The following is a 17,185-nucleotide window of genomic DNA, read 5'->3' on the forward strand; positions in this document are numbered from 1 at the left end:
GGACAACTATTGTGGCTTTAGTCAGCATAAATACGTCCTTCGATAACATATTAAAGCGGAATCAAATGGTTAATGAAGAACAGAAGAAAAATCACATGTCACTTTCCCTGTGTGATACAAATTGCTACGTCGAGTTCTGAATGCTCTGGTAATTTGGTGCTAAAGAGATTTGCACTAGGAGTTTTCATATGATTGAAATGCCAATCTTTACAACAAAGGAAACACAAGGACACATAAAAGACATTACTCAAATAAGAAACTGTCGCTGCCTCTTGATTATACACTTACGGCTTCTTTGTAATTTCCCCCATGGATGTAAGATCTTGCTCTCCTTACAATGTCAAGTTGCTTAGACTCCGAAAGCGAACTGTAAATACAAACATTTGTATAAAGGAGAAGGCATGAGAATGTACTTAAAAGATATATATATAGAGAGAGAGAGAGAGAGAGAGAGAAAGAAAGAGAGAGAGAGAGAGATCTATATCGCTATATAGAAATATATATATATATATATGTATATGTATATATATATATATATATATATATATATATATATATATATATATACACACAGTTGTGGACAAAAGTAATGACACCCCTGCAATTCTGTCATATAATACTCCGTTTCTTCCTGAAAATGATTGCTAACACAAATTCTGTGGTATTATTATCTTCATTTAATTTGTCTTAAATGAAAAAAACACAAAAAGAATTGTCCTAAAGCCAAATTGGATATAATTCCACATCAAACATAAAAAAGGGGTGGACAAAAGTATTGGCACTGTTCGAAAAATCATGTGATGCTTCTCTAATTTGTGTAATTAACAGCACCTGTAACTTACCTGTGGCACCTAACAGGTGTTGGCAATAACTAAATCACACTTGCAGCCAGTTGACATGGATTAAAGTTGACTCAACCGCTGTCCTGTGTCCTTGTGTGTACCACATTGAGCATGGAGAAAAGAAAGAAGACCAAAGAACTGTCTGAGGACTTGAGAAAGTCCATCTCCTGAATGTTCCTGTGTCTACCGTGCGCAGTGTCATCAAGAAGTTTAAAGCCCATGGCACTGTGGCTAACCTCCCTAGATGTGGACGGAAAAGAAAAATTGACAAGAGATTTCAACGCAAAGTTGTGCGGATGTTGGATAAAAAACCTCGACTAAGATCCAAACAAGTTCAAGCTGCCCTGCAGTCCGAGGGTACAACAGTGTCAACCCATACTATCCGTCGTCGTCTGAATGAAAAGGGACTGTATGGTAGGAGACCCAGGAACACCCCACTTCTTACCCCGAGACTTAAAAAAGCCAGGCTGGAGTTTGCCAAAACTTACCTGAAAAAGCCTAAAATGTTTTTGAAGAATGATCTCTGGTCAGACGAGACAAAAAGTCATAGTTACTCACCGATAATGGTGTTTCTCGGAGACCATGACAGCACTACGGAGAGAGGGGATCCGCCCTTCAGGAACAGGAAACCTACAGATAAAAGTGCGGTACCTCTCCCTGGCATCAGTTGGTTTACAGAGCATCGGAGGACCTCCAGGTTAGTTACAACAGAGAAAAAATCATATTATAACATTTCTTAATAGAGGAACCCCGTGCCTAGACTATATTATATAAATTATATAATTGTATGTAATTAATTAAAGGTGCTCACCGCACTCATGATGGAAGGGAATAAGCGGGTGCTGTCATAGGCTCCAAGAAACACCGTTATCGGTGAGTAACTATGACTTTCTCGGTCTCCCATGACAGCACTACGGAGAGAATTGCAGAGACTAAGCTTAGGGAGGGACCACCGCCTCGAGAACCCTTCGTCCGAAGGTTAAGTCAGATACAGAGGCTAGATTTAATCTATAGCGTCTAAAGAAGGTTGATGGTGATGACCAGGTGGCCGCCGTACAGCATTGCTCTATTGATACCTCTGACCTCTCAGCCCATGAGGTAGCTACTGCTCATGTGGAATGCGCTCTTATACCATCCGGGATCGTATTCCCCATGGATGAATATGCCAAAGCTATTGCCTCCTTTATCCACCTTGCCAAAGTACCTTTGGATGCCCGGAATCCTTTTCTGGGACCCTGAAAACAGACAAGCAAAGAGCCTTCCTTCCTATACTCCCTGGTGGAATCGAAGTATTGGACTAGGCATCTTCTGACATCTAGATTATGGAAGTTCTTCTCTTTCTCATTTCTGGGGTTTGGGCAAAAGGACAGCAGGGATAGTTCTTGTGACTAGTCTGGGTCGGGTCTAAGAGTGACGCTATCATCCAATATTTTAGTGAAAGGTGGGTTAGAGGATAGGGCTTGAATGTCACTTATTCTGCGCGCAGATGTTAAGGCTACTAAGAGAATGGTCTTAAGTGATAATGTTTTAATGGGAATCGGCTCTATGGGTTCAAATGGAGGACCCGTTAACGCCGAGAGGACTAAATTTAGGTCCCACGAGGGCATCTTTTGAGTAATTAAAGGCTTTGATCTTGTTAATGCCTTAATAAACCTTATTACCCATGGGTTGGCCGCAATATTTTGGTTATAGAGTGCTCCTAGAGCTGCTATCTGTACCTTAAGAGTACTGACCGCTAACCCCTGTTCCAGACCTTTTTGTAGGAACTCAAGTATTTTAGCAATTGAAGGCCCATCCTGGACTTTTACCTTGGAGACAGACAAGAATTTTTTCCATGTTTTTCCATATATTTTAGTAGTAATAGGTTTTTTACTTTTTAACAACGTAGCAACTAAGTTGTCTGAGAAACCCCTTTCTTTTAATAGTCTCCATTCAAAAGCCAGGCAGTCAAATACAAGTTCGACTCTTGTGGGTGGAAGATCGGCCCTTGCTGTAGCAGGTCTGGTATATTCGGTAGGATCCATGGGTCTGAGACCGATAGCATCCTTAGCCATGTCCTTTTTGGCCAGAACGGGGCTATAAGGATCATTTTTGTTTTGTCCTCTCTGACTTTCCGAATGACTGCCGGGATCAGAATGATTGGAGGAAAAGCTTATGTCAGCTTGTGGGTTCATGGAATCAGAAAGGCATCTAGAGCCTGGGGATTCCCTTCCGGGTTCAGTGAACAAAATTAGTTTACTTTCTTGTTTTTAGAATTGGTGAATAAGTCTATTGTTGGAGTTCCCCACATTTCTGTGATCTGGTTGTAGATAAGACTGGTTCAGGGACCACTCGCCTTGTTTTAACTGGGTTTGACTCAAGTAATCTGCTTTTTCGTTGTTTGAACCCTGAATATGTAGCGCAGAGAGGGATAGTAGATTTTCTTCCGCAAGGCTGATAATTTTGGCGGAGGAACTCATCAGTGACCGAGACCTTGTTCCTCCCTGGTGATTTATATACGCTACTGTCACTTTGTTGTCCGAAAAAATTCGGACATGATGTCCCCGAATGTAGGTTAGGAAAGATAGAAGAGCATGATGCACCGCCCAAAGTTTTTTTTGGTTTGAGGATGCTGATATTTCCTGAAATGTCCAGTTTCCCTGAGCCACTCGCCCCCCACCCTCTGGGACTCGCATCGGTTGTTATTACCAGAGATATTTTTGGCACCCAAGGAATTCCCTTTGAAAGATTTTGGTTCTTTCCCCACCAAAGAAGGGAATGAATAACTGAGGAATTTAGAATGACCCGGCTTTCCAAATTGTTTTTTAGTATTAACTGCCACTCTAGTATGTGCCACTGAAGCTCCCTTGTGTGGAATTGTGCGAAAGGTATCGCTGGTAGGCATGAAGATAGAGAGCCTAGTAGCGACATTGCTCTCCTTAGAGTCATGGAGGGGTTGTGTAGCGTTCGTGCTATCATGGTCAATATATTATCCTTTTTGGGACCTGGGAGTCAGCATTCTTGAACCCGGGAGTCTAACGTCAGTCCTAGGAACTCCTGTACTTGACAGGGTTCCAACTCTGATTTTTTTACGTTTATGAGCCAATCCAAGTCCGTCAGAATAGTCATTACTCGGTCTCTCTGTTCCCTGCAACTTTGAGCCGAGTTGCTTGCAATAAGAAAATCGTCCAAGTAAGGGACTATTAATATATTTTGTTCCCTTATGTGGGCCGTCATTTCCGCTACTATTTTTGTAAATATTCGTGAAGCTATTGAGATCCCGAACGGGAGAGCTCTGTTTTGGAAATTTCTTATTTGTCCCTTTATGGAGACTGCCATCCTGAGAAATTTTTGAGATTGTTCGTGGATGGGCACATGGTAGTATGCGTTGGTTAGGTCTATCACGACCATGTAGCAATTCGGGAAAGGTTTTATATGGTAGACTTTATTGTTTCCATTTTGAATTTGTGATTTCTTACATATTTGTTTAAGTTTTTTAGGTTTATAATCGTCCGAAAGGACCCGTCGGGTTTCGGTACTAAAAACAGAGGGGAGAAAAACCCTTCCCCTATTTCTTGAGGGGAGATTTCCCGAATTACGGATTTCTGCAGTAGGGAAATAATTTCTTGCTCTAATGCTGCTTGTTCTGCTGCCGAAGATCTTGTTTTTGTAACTACATAATTTCTGGGGGGTAAATAAACAAAATCTATTTTTAGACCAGAATGTATAAAAATCCAGATGTTAGATATTTTCTTCCAGGCGGGAAGGAATGATGTGAGTCTTCCCCCCACCGTAGGAAGAATGTCATTTGGAGGGCTTTTTGTCACGGGAGGTGTTACCAAAAAGGTAACTCCTATCCCTTCTTCCAACTTATTCTTCTCTCTGGGGGGCCTCAGACGAAAAAATCTCCGGTTCCGAAAGGACTGTCTGAATGGGGCTGGTCCCAGATTTGGAAACCCCTTCGTTTTGTCTCCCGCTTTCTGGAGGATGTCATCCAAGGTCTCCCCAAACAAGAAATTCCCTTCACATGGGATAGAACATAATTTTAACTTTGTTTGAGGTCCCCAAGCCAACTCTTAAGCCATAAAGTTCTTCTGGCTGCGTTGGAGAGAGCAGCGGCCTTAGATGTTAAGCACACTGAGTCTGCTGAGGAGTCCGCTAGGAACGCTGCTGCTGCCCTAATTACAGGGATTGAATCCAGCAACTTATTCCTGGGTAACCCATCTTTAATCTGACTTTCTAGCTGGTCAATCCACACCATTAAAGATCTGGAGGTGCAGGTCGCTGCAACTGCAGGTCTCAAGCTGCCCCCAGCCGATTCCCATGCCCCTTTAAGAAACGTATCCGCTTTCTTATCTAAAGGGTCTTTGAGGGTACCCATATCCTCGAACGGGAGGGCGCCACATCCTCAGATGAGGATCGGACAGAGTGGGAATGTACCGTTTCCTTCACCTTATCCTTCCCTTTTTTGGAAGATGAAAGGGCTTTCTGAACCTCGGATCTGATTATGTTTTTAAGTTCAGTCGGGGGTCTCCTTACACAATAAGCGTTGAATGCATGATTTACAAAGCTTTTTGTTCCAGGTTACCGGCAAAGCTTTGTTACAGGTGGGGCAGGATCTATTTTTCTTTTTCTCTAACCTCTTCTTTCCCTAGTAAGGGAGTAGAGGGAACCCCATTATAAAATATGCACTTTCACGGAGATCACTCACCATTCGGATGTGGAGGTAGGTACCGGTTCTGGAAGAGGGCCCGGGTCTGGTAGAGGAAGCTCTTGAGGAGGAGAGTTAGTCATTGCAGCAGATCTGCTGCGCTGCGTGGAATGACTGCTAGACCCACTTCTCCTGCTCTTGGGGTCGGTCTGTGGTGCTGCTGCCTCGGCTGCAACTCCTGCTGAGGATCGCGGTCCTCCATGCTTGCAGGGAGATAGTGCGACAACTATGTCTCCCTATTTGAATCCGGCGCCACCCCCGGCGTTCACTGCACTTCCGGCCTCCTATGCACACCCTCCAGGGAGAAAAAAGCTACCGCGCATGCGCGCGGAGATGACCCGGAAGTTCTGCCGCATTTCCGGAGCGGCGGCCATCTTTCTACACCCGGAGCGTGCGCTTATCGGCACAGGAGCTCCGGGTGATCCAGCGCCCCTTCCTCCCTCGGAGTCGGTGGCGTTCTCCCTCCGCACACCCTGAAGAACCCCTTGGTTCCAGCGGTGGCAGCTTTGGGAGCCGAACGAGCCGCGGCAGGAACCTCCTCGCTGCCGGAACCCGACTGCCCGATCCCGGTCCATCAGTCTTCATAACAGGTACCACCGAAAAGAGGTTCCCTGTCAGGGACAGGAAACCAACTGATGCGAGGGAGAGGTACCACTCTTTTATCTGTAAGTTTCCTGTCCCTGAAGGGCGGATCCCCTCTCTCCGCAGTGCTGTCATAGGAGACCAAGAAGTAGAGCTTTTTGGGCAAAGGCATCAAAATAGAGTTTACAGGAAAAAAAAAGAGGCATTCAAAGAAAAGAACACGGTTCCTACAGTTAAACATGGTGCAGGTTCCCTGATGTTTTGGGGTTGCTTTGCTGCCTCTGGCACTGGACTGCTTGACCGTGTGCATGGCGTATGAAGTCTGAAGACTACCAACAAATTTTGCAGCATAATGTAGGGCCCAGTGTGAGAAAGCTGGGTCTCCCTCAGAGGTCATGGGTCTTCCAGCAGGACAAGGACCCAAAACACACTTCAAAAATCACTAGAAAATGGTTTGAGAGAAAGCACTGGAGACTTTTAAGGTGGTCAGCAATGAGTCCAGACCTGAATCCCATAGAACATCTGTGGAGAGACCTAAAAATGGCAGTTTGGAGAAGGCACACTTCAAATATCAGGGACCTGGAGCAAGTTTGCCAAAGAAGAATGGTCTAAAATTCCAGCAGAGCATTGTAAGAAACTCATTGATGGTTACCGGAAGATGCTGGTCGCAGTTATTTTGACTAAAGGTTGTGCAACCAAGTATTAGGCTGAGGGTGCCAATACTTTTGTCTGGTCCATTTTTGGAGTTTTGTGTAAAATGATCAATGTTTTGCTTTTTGCTTCATTCTCTTTTGTGTTTTTTTCATTTAAGACAAATTAAATGAAGATACGGTAATAATACCAAAGAATTTGTGATTGCAATTGTTTTCAGTAAGAAACTGAGTATTATCTGACAGAATTGCGAGGGTATCAATACTTTTGGCCACAACCGTATAAAATATATATATATATATATATATATATATATATATATATATATTTTTTTTTTTTTTACACTGGTAAGTGGAAGCATTTCAAACAGTACAAGCAAAACTAATCAATCTGATGGTCACTTCACCGCTATACTTCTCGCACATCTACATTGGGTTGTTGCATTTATTTTTTTTATGTCAAGCGTAGATATTGCGAGAAGTACATCAATCTTGCTGAGGTTTTAAGAGCATTACTCAAAGTAAAGTAACAGCTGTGTAGGAATTTGACAAAATCCAAAATAGATTTAGATATGGCCATGCTTAGAAAAAGACATAAATATCACGGCTTATCAAAGGGCAACTTTCAAATTTAGACATCACATTACTATGTAACTTTAAAACCATAAATATAAAGGGGTTTTCCATTATCATTTATCCATTGTCCCAGGTGCAGGTCAGTGTAAAAATAACCTAAATACAGTGCTTTACTTACCTTTCCTGGATCCAGGTCACTGCCTCTGTCGTTTGTCCGCATTGATGAACAGTGCTGCAGCCAGTCACGAGCTCGCCAGCTTTGTCAATGATCCGCTAAGCTCAGTGATTGGCTGCAGCGGTATCGACGAGACTTCAGCGATGCAGACAAACAACAGGGAGCAGGGCAGCGGCAGAGACTCAACGATGGACCCAGTTAAGCTAAGCAGAGCGCAGATTGTTAATTTTTTTCCACTAAACTGCGCCTGGAGACAATAGTTTATTGAAAATTAAAAACCTTTTAATAACAAAAAAAAAGCCCGGAAATAGGTCAAAATTTTTTTTTTTTTTAAATAACAGAAAATATAAAAATAAATAAATAATTGAATTATACTGATCTATAGCATACTTACATTACGGATATAAATTTACCAATGATAATTACTAACATATCAATTTATTTTAGCTAGAATACATCTATTTGGTATGTCTAAATGAGAGATAAAATACAGTTTTCTACAAACATCAATTCAAAATGCAAGATTTTAAAGAATATATCTTAAATCTCATTTTCTCCACCTCCTCAGCAGTTTTTTCCAAATAACAGAGTTAATCAAAATAAATCGTATTTGAGTGGTAATAATTTTTTCTTTTACAGTGTAGTTATACATTCACACTTTAAAGCATTTACTACCTTTTTGCCAGTATGCATGTTTCCAATAATTAAACAAGCTGTTACTCCTATTTATGCAGTACACAAATGCAATTATCACTAAAAAGGAAAATGGACTAAACTAAACTGATAAACTTTTGTATCTATGGCTAGTCTATTAAAAAAAATAAAGTAAATTAAAATTCTCAGCCTCATTCTATAAGGTAATCATTGCATGCATGGATCTCTCATTTTAAATGAGTCCTTCCATGATTCATGAATATCGCAAAAAGCTAGGAGGGCCCCCCACAGCCCCAAGCATATCATTAACTCAAAACTGAAAACAAAGATGAAACAACCACAAGACGGATTTCATCAACCAAGGAATCATTTTAATCAGTATTATGGCGCCGAACTGACACGGTCTGTAGGTTACTATGCACAATGCTGCTGACAGGTTCCCTTTAAGCATTAGTGTCTAACAGCACCCAGACAATAAGATTAGTACCCTTCTGTTAAAGTGAGTAAACCTCACAAATGTCATTGAAATAACTTGAACTGACAAATACACCATATATACTCGAATATAAGCCGAGTTTTTCAGCACATTTTTGCACTGAAAACGCCCCCCCCTCGGCTTATACATGAGTCATTGTTCCAGAAAACCGGGGGAGGGGCGCAGCGGAGCAGTAGGTCACAGAGGCAGGTGCTGGTGGCTGCAGCTAAAGCCTGTGCCCACTGCTAAGGAGAAATGAATATTCACTGTGCTGGCAGTGAATATTAATTTCTCTTATAGCGTGCACAGTTACAGCCGCAGCAGCCAGCTTCCAGCACACATCCTACTTACCTTCCCTGCACGCCCTCGCTGCATCTCGTTCTGATGCCAGCAGCTCTTCCGGCCGAGCGATCACGTGTCCCCGCTCATTAAGGTAATAAATATTCACCTCTCTCCACTCCCATAAGCATGGAGTGAATTTTCATTGCCTGACACGAAACGAGTTGCAGCAAAGGCGCACAGGGAAGGTAAGTAGGATGTGTTTTTTTTTTTGTTTTGTTTTTTACAAAAAACATGCATACAAGGACAGGGATGGGGAGCAATGCATACAAAGACAGGGATGGGGAGCCATGTATACAAGTATAGGGGATAAGGAGCCATGCATACAGGGATGGTGATAAAGAGCCATGCATACAGGGAGCCATGCATACAGGGACGGTGAGCCATGCATACAAGGACAGTGATGGGGAGCCATGCATACCAGGATAGGGATGAGGGAACAATGCATAACCAGCTTATACTCGAGTCAAGTTTTCCCAGTTGTTCGTGGCAAAATTAAGTACCTCTGCTTATACTCGGGTTGACATACACCAGTATATACGGTAATTTCTATTTAAATTTACTGAATATCAACTAATGAAAATGTATTTAATTGTGGTCCATCAGAAAAATAGTAATACAATTTTTTTTTTATGATAATGGCCTGGACATTTTATTGCACAACCTTTTGACACCATAGCTGCAAACAAACAATTTCTGTGTCAATGAGACTTTGCACCTGTCGACAGGTATTGTGGCCCACTCTTCATGCTAAATTTGTCTCAGGATTGAATGGAGTCTTCTCCAGACTGAATGTTACAACTAATTTCACAGATGTTCAAAAGGCTCTAGATCAGGGCTCCTAGAAGGCCACTTCAGAATAGTCCAATGCTTTGCTCTTAGCCATTCTTGGATGCTTTTAACTTTGTGTCCTGGGTAATTATCCTGTAGGAGGACTCATGACCTGCGACCCTGACCAAGCTTTCTGACACTGGGCAGCACACTTAATCCCAGAATGTCTTGAAATTTTTGAGATTTCATTGTACCGTGCACAGTTTCAAGTCATCCTGTGCAAGATGCATCAAAGCAGACCGAAACAGAACTAAGCCTCCTCCATGTTTTACAGTTGGTTCAATGTTCTTATTTTTGCATGCTTATTTTTTGCATCTGTGAACATAGAACTCATGTGACTTGACAAAAAGCTACAGTTTTGTTTCATCTGTCAAAATTACATCCCAGAAGCTTTATGGCTTCCCAATATGCATTTTTCAAATACTCGTTTTTTTTTTTTGTGTACCCTGACAAAGCTGCGCGTGGGGTCCTCTCCTCACAAAGCTGCGCGTGGGGTCCTCTCCTCGGTCCCCACAGCACTCTCCAGACTTCTCATAGGTGTCAGTGGGTACATTATCATCTCTCCTTTGCAGCAGGTATCAGCCATTCTCACTTGATCCTATTTTTAGTGGGGATCCTTTGCCTACAGCCTTATAGCTGGTTGGATCCCTTTTGGATGGAGAGATCTATACCACTTTTCTTATCCTTTTGGCGTACTAGCCATTTATCATATATCTGTTTTTTAAGTCAAGCACCTATGGAATCATGTATCTCTTCTTACTCCTGCTACTATCCACTTTATTTATAGTAGATATCATTATTATATAATTTTTTTCATCTAATATATTAGCAGGGTGAGAACAGATATAACATAATGGTTTAAGTCCGGTTGTGGATCTGTTGTGAACTGTAGCTTTTTATATGCTTATCATTTATGTCTCTAAAATTTTTACAGATAAGAAATTGCATTTTTGTACACTACTATTGACCAGTTCTTACTCTATTGGTCTCCATGTGACAGTTTATGATATTTGTTTTGCGTAACTGTAGGATATTCATGCCATACATTACTTACTGTAATTTTTGGGGAGTCTTGTATCTATTCAACTACAGGTACATTACATGTATTTTTACTTTTTCTCTCTATCTGTTCTGGAGACGGTTTACTGTATGCATTAGTGTGTTTAGATATTACATATTTCTTACTGAACTCTGTGGGTTACATTGTTATTATTTTATTGCCTAACAGGTTATTTGAGAGTGATATTCTTTGGTTTTAAATGATTTTATTGTAGCCCATATTACTCAATAAAGGTTTTTATTGCATACTAGATGGTGGCCCGATTCTAACGCATCGGGTATTCTAGAATATGCATGTCCACGTAGTATATTGCACAGCCCACGTAGTATATTGCCCAGCCACGTAGTATATTGTACAGTCACGTACTATATTGCCCAGCGACGTAGTATATTGCCCAGCAATGTAGTATATTGCCCAGCCACGTAGTATATTGCCCAGCCACGTAGTATATTGCACAGCCACGTAATATATTGCCCAGCCACATAGTATATTGCACAACCACGTAGTATATTGCACAGCAACGTAGTATACAGCACAGAGCCACGTAGTATACAGCACAGAAATGTAGTATACTGCCCAGTCACGTAGTATATTGGCCAGCTATGTAGTATATTTCCCAGCCACGTAGTATATTGCCCAGCCACGTATGTAACAGGTTAAAGACTTAAAATAAAAAATAAACATATACTCACCATCCGAGGGCCCCTTGTAGTTTTGGCGCTTGTGTGCGGTGCACGTGGCAGCTTCCGGTCCCAGGGTTGGTATGAGCGCAGGCCCTGTGATGACATCGCGGTCACATGACCGTGACGTCATAGAAGGTCCTTCTCGCATAGCATCCTTGCCACCGGAACCTGCCGTTAGCACTGCCGAGGAGAGGACGCGACGGCGGAGGGTGAGAATAACCTTTTTTTTAATTCTTATTATTATTTGTAACATTAGATCTTTTTACTATTGATGCTGAATACGCATCATCAATAGTAAAAAGTTGGTCACACAGGGTTAATAGCTGCATTAATGGAGTGCGTTACACCGCGGTCCATTAACGCTGGCATTAACCCTGTGTGAGGGCTGACTGGAGGGGAGTGTGGAGCGGGCACTGATTGCGGGGAGTAAGGAGCGGCCATTTCTCCGCCGGACTGTGCCGGTCGCTGATTGGTCGTGGCGGTTTTTCTGCGACCAATCAGCGACTTGGATTTCCATGACAGACAGAGGCCGCGACCAATGAATATCTGTTACAGACAGACATACAGACAGACAGACGGAAGTGACCCTTAGACAATTATATAGTAGATTTTATTGATATTTGGGTGTGCTCATTAATAAGTGGTGTCTTTCTCTTCAGGTTTTGTCAACTGTAGTAACAGGAGTATTAAGCTATTTGGAGATGGCTTGAGGGTGAATTGCCTTTATCTTTAACGTGGCTCTCTATAATTTTCTTTGTAATCTCCTGAGACAACGGTCTCTTTAGCTTTCTTTGGTCCATGTTCAGTGTGGTACACACCATGAAACCAAACAGAACTCTGACTACTTTTCACCCTTTAAATAGGCAGACTGACAAGACTGTAGACACCTGTGAGGCTAATTACAGGACACACCTTAGTTTAACATATCTCTGTGGTCATATTATTTTTAATATTTTCTAGGGGTATAATCATTGTTGTCCAGGTCATTTTCATTAGGTGTTTTTTTTTTTTTTTTTCTGCTGAACCAGCGTTCAAAAGCAATGTCTGATTTTCATAAGTTGACACTCAGCAAATTTAAATTGAAAATTACCTTTGTCAGTTTCAAGTTAGTTCTTACTTTACCAAAAGCGTACCAACAAAGTTGTCCACATGTGTACTTTTAAGTACACATGTGGATCTGCCAACCGATACCCGGCAACAATAGGACATTTTTCCTATTGGTTCCTTTTGATAATAAATTGTATATTTTCCATTCTTTGCAGTAAGGGTTGGGGTTAGAATTGTCGTTTTTCAAAAGTAAAAAAATGACGAAATGACGGCTAGTGCTGAGCAGTGTGGAGTGCAAGTACACGCTACTCGCGTTTGCATAAGGTGCTCCAGTATGCACAGAGTATCACAGATCTCCGCATGTTTTTTTTGGGTGTCTAACAGCCACGAAACATGCGGGGCAGGAACTCAGCTCAACATTAATGACGACATATTCAATATGACAACCTAATGTTATAAAATTTTGTGTACCGTACCTCTGAATTCAAAATGCTCACTATACCCCTGTAAAAAATCTTTGAGGAGTGTGGTTCCAAAACAGGGTCATTTGTGGGAGGTTTCCACTATTTAGGCACATCAAGGACTCTCCAAACGTGACATGGTGCCCGCCATCGATTCCAGCCTGTTTTGCATTCAAAAAATCAAACGGTGCTCCCTCCCTTCAGTGCCCAGCCATGCGCCCAAATACTGGTTTTCCCCCACATATGGGATATCAGCATGCTCAGGAGAAGCTGCACAACAAATTTTGTAGTCCATTTTCTCTTGTTACTAGTGATGAGCGAATATACTCGTTACTCGAGATTTCTCGAGCACGCTCGGGTGTCCTCTGAGTATTTTTTTTAGTGATCGGAGATTTAGTTTTCATCGCCTCAGCTGAATGATTTACAGCTATTAGCCAGCTTGATTACATGTGGGGGTTGCCTGGTTGCTAGGGAATCCCCACATGTAATCAAGCTGGCTAATAGCTGTAAATCATCCAGCTGCGGCGAAGAAAACTAAATCTCCGAGCACTAAAAAATACTCGGAGGACACCCGAGCGTGCTCGGGAAATCTCGAGTAACAAGTATATTCGCTCATCACTACTTGTTACCCTTGTGAAAAGAAAAAAGGTTGGGTCTAAAGTAAATGTTTTGTGAAAAAAGTTACCGTAAATGTAAATTTTTTCCTTCCACATTGCTTCAGGTCTCCTGAATCACCTGAAGGTTTAATAAACTTATGGCATGTGGTTTTGAGCACCTTGAGGGGTGCAGTTTTTAGAATGCTGTCACTTTTGGGTACTTTCTATCATATAGACCCCTCAAAGTAACTTCAAAAGTGATGTGTCCCCTAAAAAAAAATGGTTTTGTAAAATTTTTAGGAAAAATGAGAAATCACTGGCTAACTTTGAACCCTTATAACGTCCCAACAAAAAAAAATTATGTTTCCAAAATTGTGCTGAAGAAAAGTAGATATGCTGTAATTGTTATTTATGAACTACCGTATATACTCGAACATAAGCTGAGTATTTCAGCGAAATTTATTAGGCTAAAAGTGCCCCTCTCGGCTTATACTCGAGTCATTGTCCCAGGGGGTCGGTGGGGGAGGGGGAGAGGCGGCTGTCACATCATACTCGCCTGCTCCTGGCGCAGTCCCTGCTTCTCCGATGCGATGGTCTCTGGCGCTGGCAGCTTGTTCCTGTGTTCAGCGGTCACGTGGTGCCGCTCATTAAAGTAATGAATATTGATGTGACTCCACTCCCATAGGGGTGGAGCGCACATTCATTACTTTGAGCGGTACCATGTGACCGCTGAACACAGGAACAAGCTACCGGTGCCAGAGACCATCTCATCGGAGAATCAGGGGCTGGGCCAGGAGGGGGTGAGTATGACGGGGGAGGGTGAGCCATGCGATATTCACCTGTCCTCGTTCCACCGACGGGCTCCATCTCCCGCATCCTCTGGCTGTGATATTCAGGTCAGAGGGCACGATGACGTGGTTAGTATGCGCCCTCAGCCTGAACAGTCATTGCAGAGAGCCAGAAGACACAGCGTCACGCGGCGGTGGAACAGGGACAGGTGAATATTGCAAGTGCTGGGGTCCTGAGCCAGCAGCGACTCCGGCACCTGGCCCCATAGCGCGCCGGTGTCCCCGTCTGCTCAGGACCCCACCACCTCTCCCCAGAGATGAGAGGTGAGTATGTCATTTTTTTTTTTAATCGCCGCCGCAGCAGCATATGGGGCATAATGTGCTATGGAGCATCTTATGGGGCCATCAACCTTTGTGCAGCATTATATGAGGCATAATCTATGGAGCATCTTATGCGGCCATCAACCTTTGTGTAGCATTATATGAGGCATAATATTCTATGGAGCATCTTATGGGGCAATCAACCTTTGTGCAGTACTATAAGAGGCATATTATTCTAGGAGCACTGTATGGGGCAATCAACCTGTCTGCAGCATTATATAATGCATAACATTCTATGCAGCATCTTATGGGGCCATCAAACTTTGTGAAGCATTATATGGGCCATAATATTCTATGAAGCATCTTATGGGGCCATCATTAACATTTTATGCAGCATTATAAGGGGCATATTTTAATATGGGGCATCCTATGGGCCCATCATGAACTTTATGGAGCATTATATGAGGCGAATTTTGTATGGAGTATCTTATGGGGCCCATCATGAACAGTATGGAGCATTATATGGGGCTACTGATTCAATATGGATATTCAAAAAAATTTAAAGGGAACCTGTCACCCCGTTTTTTCAGATTGAGCTATAAATACTGTTAAATAGCGCCTGCGCTGTGCGTTACTATAGTGCATGTAGTGTACCCTGATTCCCCATGTATGCTGAGAAATACATTACCAAAGTCGGCGTTTTCGCCTGTCAATCAGGCTGGTCTGGTCAGGTGGGCGTGTTCACAGCGCTCTTTTCTTCCCCAGCTTTCCGTTGGAGATGCAAACTCGGCTTTGGGAAAATGGCCGCCGCGATCTCTTGTGCGCACGCGCGGCATCCCGCGGCCATTTTCCTGAAGCCCCGTGCGGCAGAGCATTCCATCTGCGCACGCGCGGCCCCAGGAAGATGGCCGCCCCCACCGATGCAAGGGATCACAGCGCAGATCGCGCGCTGTGTCTTCACGTTGGCGCAGGGAATTCGGACCTTGGACATGCGCACACCACTACGCCACCAACGGAAAGCTGGGGAAGAAAAGAGCGCTGTGAACACGCCCACCTGACCAGACCAGCCTGATTGACAGGCGAAAACGGCGACTTTGGTAATGTATTTCTCAGCATACATGGGGAATCAGGGTACACTACATACACTATAGTAACGCACAGCGCAGGCCCTATTTAACAGTATTTATAGCTCAATCTGAAAAAACGGGGTGACAGGTTCCCTTTAACCTACTGATGTGTCATTCAATTTTACTTTTATTATTGGTATCTATTTTTATTTTTGAAATTTACCAGTAGCTGCTGCATTTCCCACCCTAGGCTTCTACTCGCGTCAATAAGTTTTCCCAGTTTTTTTGTGGCAAAATTAGGGGTCTCGACTTATACCAGAGTATATATGGTATTTTGTGTGGCATAACTTTCTGATTTAAGGGCACTAAAATTTACAGTTTGAAAATTGCTACAATTTTGAAATTTTTTGCCAAATTTCTTTTTTTTCCATAAATAAATGCCGTATTGAAGAAATGTTACCACTACTATGAAGTACAATATAGAATGAAAAAAACAATCCCAGAATCAGTTGGAGCGTTCCAGAGTTATTACCACATAAAGTGACATTGGTTAGAATTATAAAAACTGGCCCATCTATTAAGGTCAGAATTGGCTCGGTCACTTAGGGGTTATGTAGTCATCAAAATGAAAACAAAAATAACCACAATCAGTGGATAAAATCAAACAGTGTATTTCCTTTTCTACTTCTTTCAGCACAGAGTGCTCAGACATTACTAAATTATTACTAAAACACATACCGATACTATCAGCATGAGTGTTTGTTTAATATTCTATCAGGGTGATATTACCTGCGTTTATTTGTGAAAAAAACGGATATTTGGTGAAAATGTTGAAATTTTGAAAATTTTGCAATTTTCCTACTTTGAATTTTTATGCCCTTAAATCACACAGTTATGTCACACAAAAAATACTTATTAAGTAACATTTCCCACATGTCTACTTTACATCAGCACAATTTTGGAAACAAATTTTTTGTTAGGGAGTTATAAGGGTTAAAAGTTGACCAACAATTTCTCATTTTTACAACATTTTTTAGGGACCACATCACATTTGAAGTCACTTTGAGGGGTCTATATGATAGAAAATACCCAAGTGTGACACAATTCTAAAAACTGCACCCCTCAAGGTGTTCAAAACCACTTTCAAGAAGTTTATTAACCCTTCAGTTATTTCACAGGAATTTTTGTAATGTTTAAAAAGAAATGAACATTTAACTTTTTTTCACTAAAAATTTACTTTAGCTCCAATTTGTTTTATTTTACCAAGGGTAACAGGAGAAATTGGACTCCAAACGTTGTTGTACAATTTGTTCTGAGCATGCTGATAACCCCATATGTGTGGGATAAA

At 42.1% G+C, this 17,185-nt stretch overlaps 1 protein-coding gene across 5 annotated transcripts in view; it reads right to left on the reverse strand.

The window, feature by feature from the left end:
- The window catches only part of PIGN (phosphatidylinositol glycan anchor biosynthesis class N), a 503,276-nt gene that overhangs the window by 296,085 nt on the left and 190,006 nt on the right, over positions 1–17,185 (reverse strand). For all 5 annotated transcript variants that reach the window (XM_069730623.1, XM_069730624.1, XM_069730625.1 and 2 more), the window contains exon 13: positions 289–367. In XM_069730623.1, coding sequence (XP_069586724.1) covers positions 289–367 — 79 coding nt within the window. The remainder of the gene's footprint in view (positions 1–288; positions 368–17,185) is intronic.

Source organism: Ranitomeya imitator, chromosome 6 (genome assembly GCF_032444005.1).
Source record: "Ranitomeya imitator isolate aRanImi1 chromosome 6, aRanImi1.pri, whole genome shotgun sequence".
NCBI classification, from domain to species: domain Eukaryota; kingdom Metazoa; phylum Chordata; class Amphibia; order Anura; family Dendrobatidae; genus Ranitomeya; species Ranitomeya imitator.